Source organism: Opisthorchis viverrini (assembly GCF_000715545.1).
Source record: "Opisthorchis viverrini unplaced genomic scaffold opera_v5_84, whole genome shotgun sequence".
Lineage (NCBI taxonomy): Eukaryota > Metazoa > Platyhelminthes > Trematoda > Opisthorchiida > Opisthorchiidae > Opisthorchis > Opisthorchis viverrini.
In genome coordinates, this window is record NW_008751741.1 from 1,078,922 (window position 1) to 1,094,118 (window position 15,197).

The following is a 15,197-nucleotide window of genomic DNA, read 5'->3' on the forward strand; positions in this document are numbered from 1 at the left end:
ATTGTGTTGTGGAGACGTTGCGCTGATCACCGTTTCTGATAGATTTTGACATGCCGCAGCCCCAAGTTTCCGGTACTTGAGCACTGAGTATAAGCCTTTTCAACCCTTGAATTTCGCTGTTTCCTCCAGAGTCGTAGGGATTTCTGAAAAAGGCAGTGATCACGCTCACTATCTAGGCAACAGATTTGCATCCAAAGGTTTCAGGACGCCTGCCGTTCCGTCCAGCAGCACTGACGTCACTTATCATCATGCCAGAAAAACAGTACCAGACTTAAGGTATCGCAAAACGGCATGAGAAAGTCAAACGTAGAAGACAGTTGAAATCATTCAATGTGTTGCATATGGAATTACTGCGACGCTCCAGCCCAAAACCGAAACTTTTGTCACGCTATATATGATGGTTTCTGGGAAAGATATTCTGCGGCCATCATAATCTAAACCACCCTGTATACTGTTCCATCCTGATGTTTCTCTCCAGTGGCTTGGTTTACTAGTCCATCCAGGGTGTGCACTATGCATGCACTAGCCGCCTAATTTGGCAATGAACGTCTGTCGGTTATACATGCCGTTGGCTTTAGATCTGAGCTTTCTTTCTTGTCCCCGGTCTTATGCCCTCATTTTCAAACAGGCCAAAGCGCGCTCGAACTCCTTCGCAAAAGTTGTACGTGGTATTAACTTTGTTGCCTGAGATTATATTAGGTTAGAGTGGCAAATGAATCCTGAAACGGATACCTTAATTGGACAAACACCTGAACATGGCTGCATCTCTGGATCGATAGACGTAGCTAAATGACTTAGAAAAGAAAACGGCGGTGTTCAAGTATCGAACCCTGACAAATTGAACAGGATAACTATCGTGGCACTCGGCTTATTTATCGCAATCCTCTGATGGAATCTCTGAGTATACTTACTGCTCGACTAGCCGTTTAAGTATTCTTTAACTGGCCATCTCGCCGGATAAGTATGCTTGCTGTGCATGGTCACAGTTAACGGAAACATGCACGCTAAACAGACCCGCCTCATTCCATAAATGCAATGATTATTCCATGTGCTGCGTGGCAATCGAACATGACACAACTGACGTAAATAGGGTATGCCAACGGGTGACCTACTGTGGTCTGCCTAATGTTAACAGATTTCGATGCAGAGACGGATAGCTTTCGTCGAAGTTGTCCAGACGCACACCACTATGTGGTGTGGGGCTTGTGCGTTGGTGTATTGTACCGGAAGGACAACCTAACCATATAAGACACTGGGCGGAGTAGGTTTGCTCGTTCCGAAACATCCAGGAATTTCGCACATTGTTTCCTTATTTTTGATTGTCTAAAACCGCCTTATGCACACTACCTCGTTTCCAATATTACAGTTTAGTTCCAATATCGCTGCCATATGAATTTGAGGGTGGAGCCTACTACTAAACTGTACCGACAGACAATTTTGGTCCCCATACGCTACCAACTATGATGAACATGGTCAATGAACAAATGTCCATTGAGAATATGTAATAATTCCCCGTAGAATATTAATGTTTAATCCTGTTTCGTATGCGACCTGCAGACAAAATATGTTGACCGGACGCCCGAAAATTCATCAGGAATCTGGTGCGATGAGACATTGTCAATAAATATCAGCACCCGCCTTCTCTGGTCTAATGCCTCAGAAGCCCCTGAATGCCGAATTTTACTCCAGAATACATCCCTTCTGGCTGACCGTCAAAGGTCTTTCCGTTGCACGGGATTAGCTATCCCGATCGGCAGAAATCATTAGACTTGGATATCTAACTGAGCAACAGACTAACCGTTAGACACTTATTTGAATCGCTTGCGTTCATCCCTCCTCCTGTCATCCAGTTTAACGATGCAGAAAAACCTCAGTTAGTGTTCTTGTTTGTCTGTAATCTAGTTCAACCCTAATCACCTCTAGGCTGACATCGTGAGTCCCCCTTGTGTCTCTGTCACTGACGCGCGCAAACCGCTATACTACATACCTAATCCTACTCAGACTACGTGTGGCAGATATCGGCTAGATATCGATTCCTGAATGGGTACCAAATAACTGTCAGTGACGTTCTTGTTGTCAGTTTCTGTCCAGATTGCCTGAGTGAATGTCCGGAGGTGTGGGCACATCGGAATGATTGTGTTAAGCTAGCACTAAGTCCCTCCCCCATCCACCTTTATTCTTTTCTTTACAACAAGGCTTTCAAATAAGTTATGGTTGTACGGCAGTGAAGCATCGGTGTTGAACACTGATGTCATGCTGTCGATGATGACGATGATGATGACGTATTGTTTTAGCAGCCAGGATGTAACTTCTTCAAGGTTCCTGAAAGGAGATTGCCTTTGAAAAACCGTCGTGCCCCCAAAATTAACCCCTGCGGAGAGTTTCTCTCGAGGAGAGGAGTGTGTTGTACTTTCAGTAAAAAACCACTCTCGGATGAACGTGACAAAATGATCGCTCTAGTGCTAAACGGTAGAGTGACGATTTGTGGTACGTTCAGAAATAACGCAGCTACTTGGGTTAGAACGACTGTTTTAAACGTTGGTTTGTTTGAGAATTACTGGTTTAGGAGTGAATGTGATAGGCCTTGACACAAAGCCATTGTGTAATAGTCATAAATGCAAACAATCAGACACATGGTCGAATTCCCGCAGGAATATGTATCCGGTTTCAAATCCATACCAAAGGTGAATATCCAGTGTATTTTTGGCGCCTGATACATAACGGTAAGTGGTTTTGACCACAAAAAGGCTGTGTTTAACAAAAGACTGATCACCATAAAGTTCCACACGGACTTAGGCTCGGGTGGCTTGAGACACTACTTTTAACTGCTTATACATCATGGGTATTGAGGTAATCCATGGTGAAGTATTCGTCAACGATGTATACACATTAGGCCAGACAAACAGGTACGTGCGCTTCTAAACGTTAACGGGAGTTGATTTCCTTGACGTAACACACTACTCATTTTCAATCGTTCACAAGAAAGTATGTGGCAGAATTGAAGCCCGACAAGCAATCGTTTCACCGTGATTCAGTGGCTGGAAGATTCGCCAGCTATTCAGTCGAACCAGTCCCAGGGGTAGGTTGTCTGAAAGTTATCACTTGCCTGTGGTTGGACACTCTCATCAGCTGTTTACTGACAAGCCCAAAAACAAGGGTATTGTAAATATGTCCACCTATTTCTAATTAAGCATCGTACGAGTGATCACAAGGAGTAAAGATGCGCCAACGATATCAAGACAAACACAGGATGCTTGACCAGTTGGGGATAGAAAGTATGGGAAGGAATTCTTACGACTTTCACCGGAAAGTCAGTTGATTTTATTTGGAACGGAGTCACTAAGACTGTGTACGCACACAAAGCTCATTGATTTTATATCCAATAATGAAAAGTAGAAAATCCTGTAATGTTACAGTAGAGTATGGTAGACCGTCTTCACATACTGTCCTCTAGACCGAAGTGACATCCTTCTCGACTTGCAGTCACGGTGACTAAGTCGTTTAATCAATAACAGCTCACCGTTCAAAGCCACACAGCCAGTTACGCCTGTTTTCATCATCAAATTCCGTTGCGGTTGATGATAGGTCAGGCTGACAGGATCGATATTGGCCCGCACGACACTCAGGTCCATGTGAATGTAATGTACATTTGAAAGTTATAACACCCGGTAAATTAAGCTGCTCTCTGCAGCAAAAGTGTGTTTGCTATTTTGACAAGGTTGAAGTATGCTACTTAGCTCTTCTTCCGTCGGTAGAGGCTTGTATCAGACCTGTTGATTGGTGCATGTGATACCGATAGCTGGTCGCCATCAACAGCGTTCAAAGCCAGGTTTGAAACCCAAGTCACTATCCTAAAAGCAGCTTATGAATGAGAAATCTGATGCTTAAAATGGTCGTTCCTTCAACACGAATGATTGATGAAAGGCGAAACACATTCAAATGTGGATGTACTCAATTTCACTAGCTGATCTGTTTTTTATGTAGGTCCTTTACATGAAAAAAAGCTGATACACTGTCTTGGCGGAGCACACTACCTACAACAGTGCTGAAAACTCTTCAACAGCCCACAGTCTGCTTTGTATTTGTCGAGGCTCATCAGGTAGGCACAGTCTCAGACTGTTCGTCAAACTTATATTCTACCTGCACACCAAATTGTACGTAACCGGCGAAATACACTCACTCGATTAGGTCACTCGTCAACGCCAGTTTAATTTTGCAAGTAAGTATATTTCGCCATCTGCGTACATTTTGCTGTTCAATTAAAGCACGGTTGACGGGAACTCAGGGACTGCACCGACTTGATGACTTCCAAAAAGAGTGAAACCGGTCGTGAGTTGTCGAAGAGCTCACGGACTATTTTCGCAAACTTCGGAAGCATTTCATACGAGTCCGAGTTAAGTGTCTATTTTGTGCGACATTTATCTGGAATGGCTTTCAGTGGAAAAACCCAACTCTGGCTTCCGTTTCCTTTAATAACTCACTTTGAGCAATACGTTCGGTTATGAAACTCCTCTCTTTAAGCTATTTTCCACCAGCCAATATCCATTATGCCTGCACTTCACAGATTTAAGTCTTCACAATAGTTTATTTTCTGGTAAAAGGCATAGAGTTTTGTTGTTGGTCATAAAAGTAAACATCGATCTTAAAACTAAAGGCAAGACGCTAAGCCCATCAGCCATCAGTAATATCATCGCAGCGCTGACTGCCTATAATTTATTGGGCGACGCAATGTGCATTCATGTGCAAGATGTGTAGTCACGTAAGCGCGTACTGTCTGAGGCAGTCATTTGATATCGATGTCATTCTTGTGGGTAACTAATGCTGATAAAAAGTCACTTTGACTTTCTAGCTCTTGCTGGGATGGAAAAGATCCATTGCCGGGTAGTCGGTTAGCCATTGGACGAATCTGCACCATAGTTTCGAATACGTCGATTCCGTCACCTTAACACGGCAATTCGCGGAATACTTGTACACACCTAAAAAGCAAAACCAAATAAAGTGTGTTCGGCTGTCTTGGTGTGAACCAAGAAAGTCCAAATAATGTCCATCATCCTTCATTCCGAGATACACGATACTGTGCAGAAAAGCCATATATAATGGGAAAAAATCATGAACTCAGACTAACTGAAATCTTGAGTGGGAGGCTAGAATACGTTCTAACTGCTTAGGCGAGTATTTTGAGCTCACTGATAAATTCGGAGGAGCAAAAGCAATTGCAGTAACGAAACAGTGAAGAGGGGTGAGTTGTTTCGAGCTTGTATGCCATCCGTAAGAAACCTGAGAACTCTCATAATGCCAAGGTTCATTGATTGGAAATAGGATGAAAGACAAAGCCAGGAGCAAATACACTATTTCTGCTACACTGAATAATACGTGAGCAATCATTATTTGGTAGAGGCACCCTGCTCTTCTTCACGAGAACCTTAGCTTTTCCACCACTGGATTTTCGTCATAGAACGGCTTGAAGACCATGAATAGCCCAAGCTACGTACTGAGTACTGGATTGTCTGTAGTTCCGATAAATTTGAGGCAAACTGTCATCCAGGACCGGTAATAATTTTTGGTCATCCACAAAGATAGATAAAAGGCACCTCTTCCATGTCTTTACCGTGTTGCCACGGGAAAACTGGTGTGATTGAAGCAAAGATAATGGCTACTTGCGCTCAAAACTTGTTTGAGTAGTATATGGGTCGTGGCATAACTGCGAAGTAATGTTATTACTTGGAGTGAAGCAAGTGAAGCGGACTTAAGTTCGCTTCTAAAATTTGTACAAAGACAGATTTTTGATTCAGCATCGTTATAGATGACAGTACTAGACATTCCAAGCCGAACTGAAGGAGTGTTCGCAGTATGATAGAATCAGATCCTTAGTACACATACACACCTACAGATTCTTGACAGGTTGTCTAAATCGTTCAACGAATCAGCCAAGGTTAGATTTATTCTCTGTTGAGTCATCAGTTTCCTGAAACGCTCGAAATTGTATTCCTTCGCTTTTCCTAGTTCTCGATATTTTTTTCTTGTTTTTTGAAACAATATTTCTGTGGATTCTAATCGACTGAACATGAGCCATATGCTAGCCTTGATGCTGCGTAATAGAGGTCAGAATTCTCCTTGTGTGCCGCGTATCTAAACAATCTCGTTGGGAAAGCAATCAGAATAAATAACCGGCTGTCTTCATTTGGATACGCGTATTGTATAATTGCTGTTTTCTTTCAATTTCATCAACATACGCCGACGGTTAAGTGAACAATCAGCTAGTATCGTTTTCATCTGTCACCTTCCAAAGTTCTCCTTCGGGGAGTGGTTTAGAAAAATTTATATACAAAAGTGACATTGCACCGAGAAGTGGAACTTGTGGAGCTCGAAATTTTACACCGCAATGTACATGTGGGCTTAAACGAAACGCAAATTGTGCCTTTCATTTTCAGTTGAAATCGAGTCGTAACAGCGCCAGAGGTGGCTAGTTTAGCATCGCATTGCGACTGATTGACAGATCTTGTGGGGAAATCTCCCAATATTTCTCATGGGATATATGATAAAAATAAAAACAATATCTCCTAGTGCATATTCTTGGCATATTTTGGCTTAGACACTAGTTGTTAACACCGTGTAGATTGCGCGTGACTGTGATGTAACCACACAAACACCGGGCTTCAAGGACGGAGCCAAAGTTTGCACGTGATGTCTGTCTATGATCCGCGATACCGTTGACCAGTCATGCCCGTTTGCCATCCTCGTGAGCATAATTACGTTCTACAGGATATGGTCAGGTGTATCTATCAAAAATGATATCACAATGTATTGGTGAACCTGGCATACATGTACCATTTGTGAACGCCCAACTCAGTGCACTTTTGTGCGGTGTGAAAGCAAAACCATGTCCTTCGAACTACACAATCCACATTTCGGAATTCGGGATTGGGCGCCACATTGCAACTACGCGGACGTGATTTCATCAACTAGTAGATACTGAGACTTTATGGTGTCCAAGATAAACCTTTCTGATCAAACTGAACTGCGCATAACACGCGGTAGAGTGCTCCTGTTGCAGCAGTTACTTTGCAAAGATTAGCATAAATTGCACATCTTTCTCAATTGTTGGACATTAAGTTTTCCTTGGTGTAGCAGTAGCTGAAGGGTGAACAGTTTCCTAAATTCACGTACATAGGAGAGAAATCGCAAAAAGTCTACCTATTTCTTGCGTTTTATGGTATGAATGGTTGTGCTGTAAGCGTACATGATTCGCTCTTTTTATCGTCTATGTATATATATATATATATATATATATATATATATAAGTTACCCGGAACGTTTTAATCAAGGTCTTCTTTTTCTTCGCTTTTATGGCAAACCTTATGCTTACTGTGAATTACGTACACTGCTACATGTTCAGTCTTTTGGTTTGACCGTATATCTCAAATTGTGTGCTAGTCTATTACAGTGTTGCTGTCCCGACCCTTGGGCTTTCTGCAAAAAGCTACATGTTACTGAATTTGCGCTCTCCTTATTTTCGTCCACAGAAAAAGAGCTCCGGACACCTCCTCTGAGTGGACTCATCCTACCAGGGGTGACCCGACAAAGTGTTCTTGAAATTACCCGCTCTTGGGTGAGTGATCGTTTTGAACTGCGACCAATACATGATGTTAATTTGGATTTCCGTCAAACAGTTGCCTAAACTAATCAGTTCGGAAGTTGCACCACATTATTTTCCTCATTAAGACATTCTAGGGTTCTTCCAACTGTATTTGATTAAAATTCTCAGGATGAAAATACCGGTATTCCTGTGGAAACTTGGGAAACGCCCAAGAGAAGATCATGGCATTGGTTTGGTGTGTGATAGTTGTGCTTCTAACGTAGCCATCATTTCATATTCTCACAGCTGTTCTTACGTCGTTATGTCCAGCCCACACTGCTTTGCAGCTTGGGAAAGACTGGCGTCTCTGTACCGACCTCGAAATACCAAGGTAACACAAACTAATGATCTCCAGTGAACGGGAATAATTTGTGCAACAGCCACTCAAGCTTCGTATTAATGAATATCTGGGATGTGACTTCGAAAGGGACAGGAGTGTTCAATCTGTCAAATCATGGCGGAAGCTTCATGGGTTACAGAGTGCCTTTATCAACCAAAACTATCCGACCTCCTGATCACTTGATCCTCCTGATCCTGGACTTCTGTCAAGATTGAAACTTTGTCACCCTGAACTCCTAGAAGTATCTTAACCGGCACGACGTCGACTGTGAATTAGGTGCTCTACAACGCCAAATAATAATTGGATTCACTCAGCTAAACCAGTTCGTTTTTTGTAGTTGGCGCCACATGAATTTCATTATCCAGTGTTGCGTACCACATCAAGATCGCAGTGTTACCTCCAGTGGAAGTCACATGGCCTAGAGAAGCGGTTTTTCAATGAGTTAAGCGTGTCTGACCTTGAGCTTTTTGGAAGGTTAGATTAAGTTTGATTAGATCAGGATTAGCCAAAAATTGGTTTTGACGTCCTTTTAAAATCGCATCATCCTCAGAATACACAGAAAAACCATACGCAACAAATTTTACTTGTTGCCTAAATTATCTTTAGGCCGTGAAAATAGAATTTCAGCGGCTCCCTCTCGAAGATGCACCCAAACTGGAAAATGGCAAATTTCATATTGGATGATTGTAACAATCATTACAAAAGTTAAACCAGTAGCCAAATATAAGTGAATTCTTCCTCTGCACCACTTTTACTGTATTCCCAAAATGAGTCGGGCAGCGCTCATTTAATCTGGCTAGATCTGGTAGCTTGTTGTTTGAATACCGGAACTGAAACTGGCGGTGTCCATCAGCGACTTCAGGATTAATATACATCTCCTGCATCTATTGGGCCCTTGAATACCCGTGAATTCTATGGCATAGGAATTTTGTGAGTCGTTTATGAAGTGGCTGAGAAACGGCAAAACCTCTCGACAAATCGAGACTGAACTGAGTGACACGTACGATTTGTTTTTGCTGTTTTCAATTTTCTTGTAAAAAATTGCCAAATGCTATGCAACTTGTTTCTTAGTTTTGCGTACAAGTTGGACCGTTTGAGGAGACTCTGAACCGAACCAAAACTTACATCACATAGCGAATATAATAATATGCGATTTTCGAAACGAATACCTGGCCACTCCGTTCAAAAATGCACTTCCTTTCTGTTCACAAGTAGTTGGTTGGTAACGCACAAGAATGTGCGGAAAGATAAACAAATATGAGCACAAAATACGATTTTCTCTTAACCATATATTTTTTCTATCTAGAAAACAGACAGCCTCTTCAAAAACACAATTGGAACTGATTTGGATTTTATTCTGGCAGGTTGTCTCCGAAGAGGGACAAATTTGCGTCTAATCAATGGTTTTGCACTTAATGGTGCATCATAGCGTCCCGATCTCTAGTGCTAGGTGCAGAGGCCGAGTATATGGCCAGCCGCGTAGCCGACCTCCATAAACCCATCAAAGGTGAAATGGAAATGCGTGTTCTTCGCCTTAAATCGTACGCAGCTACGCGCAGTAAGTTTAATTTACTGTTCGCAAAACGCATCTTTTTTGGGTGGTATTTTGATATTTTGGTACAAATTTTTACTCAAAACAAGGGATGATTTGTTGATGAGTGCAAGATTATTGTAAGTTATTGGAGCAACAGAACCATATCAGCTTGCTTATCATTAATCTTGTGCATAGTTTTCAGTCGTAGTCAGTATGAGATTGCTGAAGGGTGGATTGTTAGACAGAACCAGGGATCCACCACCGTCATCATCAATGAAATCAACAAACACATCAGTAAATGCTAGCGCTTAGCTGTCAAGAAAGAAAAATAGTTTAGCAGAAGTAGAAATAGAGGGATTTAGTACAAAAAGCTTAAGGGAGTAATGCATAAGGATGGTTTGATCCGAACTACCACCCATGAGTTTTGAAAGCCGGTCCTGATCTGTGACATGGAAAATGGCTGTGAAACATTAGTCGTTACCGTCTGCAAAACAAACCAGCATTCATGCAGACAAAATTTTTGTGTCATTTTTCCAGAATGAATTCAAAGTGGTTGAGAAGGACATAACAATGTCAATGTTGCTGAATGCACTGAAGGAAAACCGTCTTCATCATATGTTTGGTAGCGGCACTGCTTGTGTCGTGTCCCCGGTGATGGAATTGTACTACAAAAATAATCGGTATTCCATTCCATTCACGGAGGACCCCTCCAGCATACCGGAGCGGATCCTCAAAGAATATACAGACATTCAGGTTAGTTGAAAAAACTATTCTCACCTATCTCTACACATTGGCTGATAGTAAGATTCCATTGATTAGTTTGCGATTTTGATTAATAGAAAACATTCACGCAGAAATCCAGACCGCACCTTATGCAGTTCAACTACGGTCTATTAAGACAAGTTAGCTTTTACAAGGAGTGAAACGTGATTTTGCCAAAAGGAAGAGATTCTTTGAGAGGTCTAATCTCTTCATTCTTTATTATGGTCTGCTTTGCTAGGGCTATTGTGCCCCCGGTTGTACTAAAATAAGGCATTAGACTCTCGGCGCGAGTTCGGTATAGCGGATTTCGTCAGCTAAGCTCTAAAATAATAACAAATATTTGCGCTCATCCGTGAATACCAAGTGCTCTTGTCCTTTTCTCGTGCAACACCACGACGGGCTTTTGCGTAGTCTTCGTGGTGTATATATACTATACTCCGAGTATGACTGAACTCCGACGAGCATCTTATCCCGTCATACAGTAACCTTGTTCCTATCAAGACAAAGCTTGAAATCCGAAAATTTTACTTGTCATAAACATCAGTTGACTACACTCAGTTATTACCACATAGCCTTTGAAACAGTTACTTGGTGGTTGAAAGATGAACTTGTCTTGCCGGGTTCAAATGAAGGCAAATATTCAAAAGTCTCGTTGCTTGCTATCGGATGACCACTTTCTATGTGGTTTCATTGTGAGTGGGGCACCAGAGTCGGAAGAATCATGATCCCAACCATTTGTTACAAAGTGCGGAAAACTCAAAATATTTAGCAGTGACCGGGCACTTCATCGGAAAGAAATTCCTGAATTGCCTCTGAACGTCTGGAAACCTAGTCTGCCAAGTTGGACAATAAATTAGCAAATAAATCGTCACTCCCAAACTGCCCAGGACCTAACCATGGGGGCTGTAAACATTCTGTCGACCCCTCAATGCATGCATTATCCATCGTACGTGATTTGCTTGTCATCGAATGGTAAGCCCCTATCAGTTGGTTGAAAATAGTGATATCAAGTATTTTGGGTATGCCGGAAGATATTACACGGTAAGCTAGATTTAACATGCACCTCTTTTCCGTCATCGTGTCAGCAGCTTTCCCTGGAGGGTTATCATTCTGTGGCAGCTTAGAGCTTCATTCACAAAACACAGCAGTTGAAATGCGACCTGGGGTCACCTAATCCTAGAGCAGAAGCTGACTGTCAGTTAATACGATGGGTTTTAAGTTAATAGTTGATCATGCCAGACTTTTCAACGTTTCCACCAATAAACGATGATCAAATCAGTTTATTAGAAATGGTTTTCAAGGGAACAAAGACTCAGATAAAATTTGCAAATTAACCTGTCGAAGAAACCAAGACGTTTCATCTGAAGTGATAACCAAGTGCCCTCGGCCAGTAGAGAACATCTACATGTATTTTACCACATAAATATATATATATATATTGCTTCGGCTATTTTACACAACTAAACAAAGGCTGACAAGACCTAGCGCTTGAATGTTCACTCATAACCATGACTCTTTCAATGTTGAAGGACGTAAGACACGAAGATCAAGATAGCGATAGGCAAGCGGTTGTTTGTCTACTCCCTTGATTACAATCCAGTCCTAGACAACAGTCTGGATTTGGCACCTTCTTTTTAAGTTCACTCTCTGTGTTTGCGAAGTACATGCCCGAAGTACTACAGTTCATGTCTCTGGTTTCATGCATCTGGTTTCGAGATACAATAACAATGTTGTCAAACCACTTCCCTGAAAACCATATTTGTCCATCTAAACGAAGGCGATAGCGTAAGTCTTCACTGGTGGAAATTGAAATTGTTGAGCTCTGTCGGAGTTTACCTCTCATCGAGTGGTCTACTTTAGAGAGACAATTTTGTGCTCCCCGGAGGAGTTGCAATTCTCAGAAAGATGCTGGCCGGAGGGACTGTTGTATAACTGTTCTGATGCTAATTCTTCAAAACGAATGTTTTGATAGAAACGCGAAGATGTAATGATAGGTGGCTATTATGTTTAGAGGGCCGTGAAAGACTTCGTGTTTTATGAAATGAACTAAACAACCCTCGGAGCGTTTGATTTATGTATTAGTTGCTAATGTATGCCAACTTTTGAATTAACTTCGGTATGACACTTTCAGTAATCTCCCAAGAGGACCACAAAGAGGAAAAGGGCAAAGGTATGAGTGTTTTCCCAATCACCATCTAAGTTATTCAAAATATCTGTTTGTAAAGACCACGAATGCTTGCAAAGGACCTGATGATCACCAAGTCGTTGGCATGGAATCTGAAGGACGGCTGAATCTGGCCGCGGTTCCTCCCCTGGAGAGTTGCAATCAGGTCGTGGATGGTTGAGATAGCTCTTCTTGTACTCTTCTTGGTATTAGCCTGCCTTCGCAGGTGTCCCTCTCTAGAGGGAGAGTTGCATCTTCTGTCTTTGTATCCGAACCATACCCCGTTGAGAATGTGTCTTGAACAATACGCCGTTTGTTCTGTTTTATGAGCTGGAGATAGTTTAGTGGTTAAGGCACGGACTTACTGATCGGAAAGTCCGTGGTTCCAACCGGACCACGGTATCTCGAATGTTCCTGTCTAGGCTTTGACAGTATCCAAGCCCTCATGCTTTCTTCAGGTGACATGACGCTAGACAATCAAAGGTTGTTACAGCTGAACGATTTTTTTTTATTTTTATGTTCTATTTCACAGAGGGCTGTGAACGGACCACATCCCTGGGCGCACCCTATTGACAAACCTCGGTGATTTGGACCCAGTTACTACATATCGTTAGTAATTGTTGCACCTATGTATCTACGGATCTCTCTGGTTCACACATCCAAGCACGTTCCTTGCAAACCTAGTCAAATATCTCTCAGAGTTATTTTTCCCTGGTTCGTAAATGATCAGTTTGTTGATATTGTGATTACGTTCATATCTGCACATTGTGTTGCAAATTCCGGAAGCTGCATCGAAATTCCATTATCTTACTTTCTATGAGAAATTTCCACATTTATTCAAACCAGCTCGTGTTTTGCTTTATGTAATTCTTTTGTTTCTGTTGTTGTTGTACTGATAGCTTACTAACAACAAGACGTCCTGGTTAAAGCTTCAAAAGCGTTTTCATCGATTGTCACTACATCTCTTTTCACTTTGGACATAGGATGAGTTTGATTTGGCAGTAAGACCAGCTGATTATTCACCAGCCGTCAAGCTGTTCTAATCAGTTTATTGGCCGATGATTCTCAACTCTAACCAAGAATATCTGATCGAGTTCTGGAATCCGTAAGCCGTTACTAGGTAGCAAGCGTCCTTTGTACAAGCCGCACAGGGTGAGGACATGTCGAACACGTGAGTCCGATGAAAGTTAAATCCTCCATCATTGGACAACCTCCTCAATTCATCATTATTTCGTGAAAAAGAACCAGGGGACAAGATGCAAACGTCATCAGAGAGGCTGACCAGAAGCTTCTTGATAACCATGGAATACTCTATATGAAGAGCGAAGAAATCTCCATCTCATCTGCGGCAATTTAATTGTTACTTCGATTAACCCGTAATTGTTCATTGGCAAACAGTTTCACTAATAGGGTTGGATTCCGTCATTTTCCTTATTTAGACTAGTTGCATTTCCAAATACTCTTCAAAAGGCCTGCAGAACCCTGTTGCACTCTGGGTAGAAATTTCTAGTAAGGATGTTGATAGCAAAGGTTCAGGGTCTTGCCTTACAGGACCTCAGCCAAGAGCATAGCACATGGCGCGTCCTCCAGCTTGAAGGTGATTCACACCTAAAGGGTTCGTTTTTCGTTACAGTTTGCCTACTAATTTATACATACGGCATCGAATACAACACAGTTCGTGCTGTTTTACTCAGTTCATTCCACTGAGGCTTATTCCTAGTGGAAGGTTAACCGACCCCATGAAAATCACCTACTGCGGCAGCCCATACCCGACCATCTTCAGTGGGGTCTTTCCAACGTCGGACACCGTAGACAGAGCGTGGGTCAAGATAAATAACGTCCGATTTGACGGTTCAGCTGCCTCTCTGTACCGACCCGCCTTCAACCTATGTCCATGTTGTAAACCCTTCTTACATGCTTGCCATCCGATCTACGGATTGCCGTGTGAAACAACCAGTTCGTCGTTGCTGGGACAACTGTCAGTTATGGTATTTCATGATGGCTTTGTCCGAATGCTTGATTGTAGACTCGATAGACCTATTTTTGCGCGGGTTTTTAAAATTCAATCCCCACTACAATCTACTATGCCAAACCTGACCAGATTTCATTGCTCAGCACTATAAGGAAAAGTCTATCCAGTAATCTTAAATTTACCACGCAAACTTGCCCCTGAATCAATGGTACCAGGACCGTCCCTAGGTTACCGTTCTGTGTGTGACAACTCCAGGCTCCAAAGCTCGACAACATAGTATTAGACAGACCTCTGTCGTCGCAACACATCGCTGTGCCCTCACATGAATGCGTTAGAAGCTTTATAGTGCTTATCACCAAACATCGACCAGCATCAGATGGATCACTCTGATACGGTGGGCTAATGAGCTATGGGCTTGCATTCCTAGTTGCTGTGTAAGTGCAACGCACTATCCTGGTACCGTTGAATGGTACGTACGCCTGGAGACATCTGTTACCCATTCAAAGCGTTCTCAAAACCTCTGGCTGTGCATGATACAAGTTTTAACAACTGAGAAGGATAAGCAGCCTTTTGTATGCAATCACATGCAATCGCGTGTTGTTTACATCCTCCCACACACTGCAGTCACGTCTGGGGTTAGATGATGCCGGTTGTACACTTCTTAAGAAAACAAAATTTTGGTGTGAATTCTCAAGACGAGTTGAAGAATTACAATATACTGAATGCAGCTAAAGGCTAGCTTGGCTGGGTTGTTTCAATAGCCCTTTGGAGAAGCGGATAAATTCAATC

At 42.3% G+C, this 15,197-nt stretch overlaps 1 protein-coding gene across 1 annotated transcript in view; it reads left to right on the forward strand.

Moving 5' to 3' along the window:
• T265_04873 (hypothetical protein) overlaps positions 1-13,392 on the forward strand; it is a gene marked incomplete at both ends in the record, with an annotated part of 37,085 nt that extends 23,693 nt beyond the window's left edge. The window contains 3 exons of the mRNA XM_009169727.1: positions 7,524-7,609; positions 10,048-10,263; positions 12,969-13,392. Coding sequence (XP_009167991.1) covers positions 7,524-7,609; positions 10,048-10,263; positions 12,969-13,022 — 356 coding nt within the window. The remainder of the gene's footprint in view (positions 1-7,523; positions 7,610-10,047; positions 10,264-12,968) is intronic.
• Positions 13,393-15,197: the final 1,805 nt, after the last annotated feature.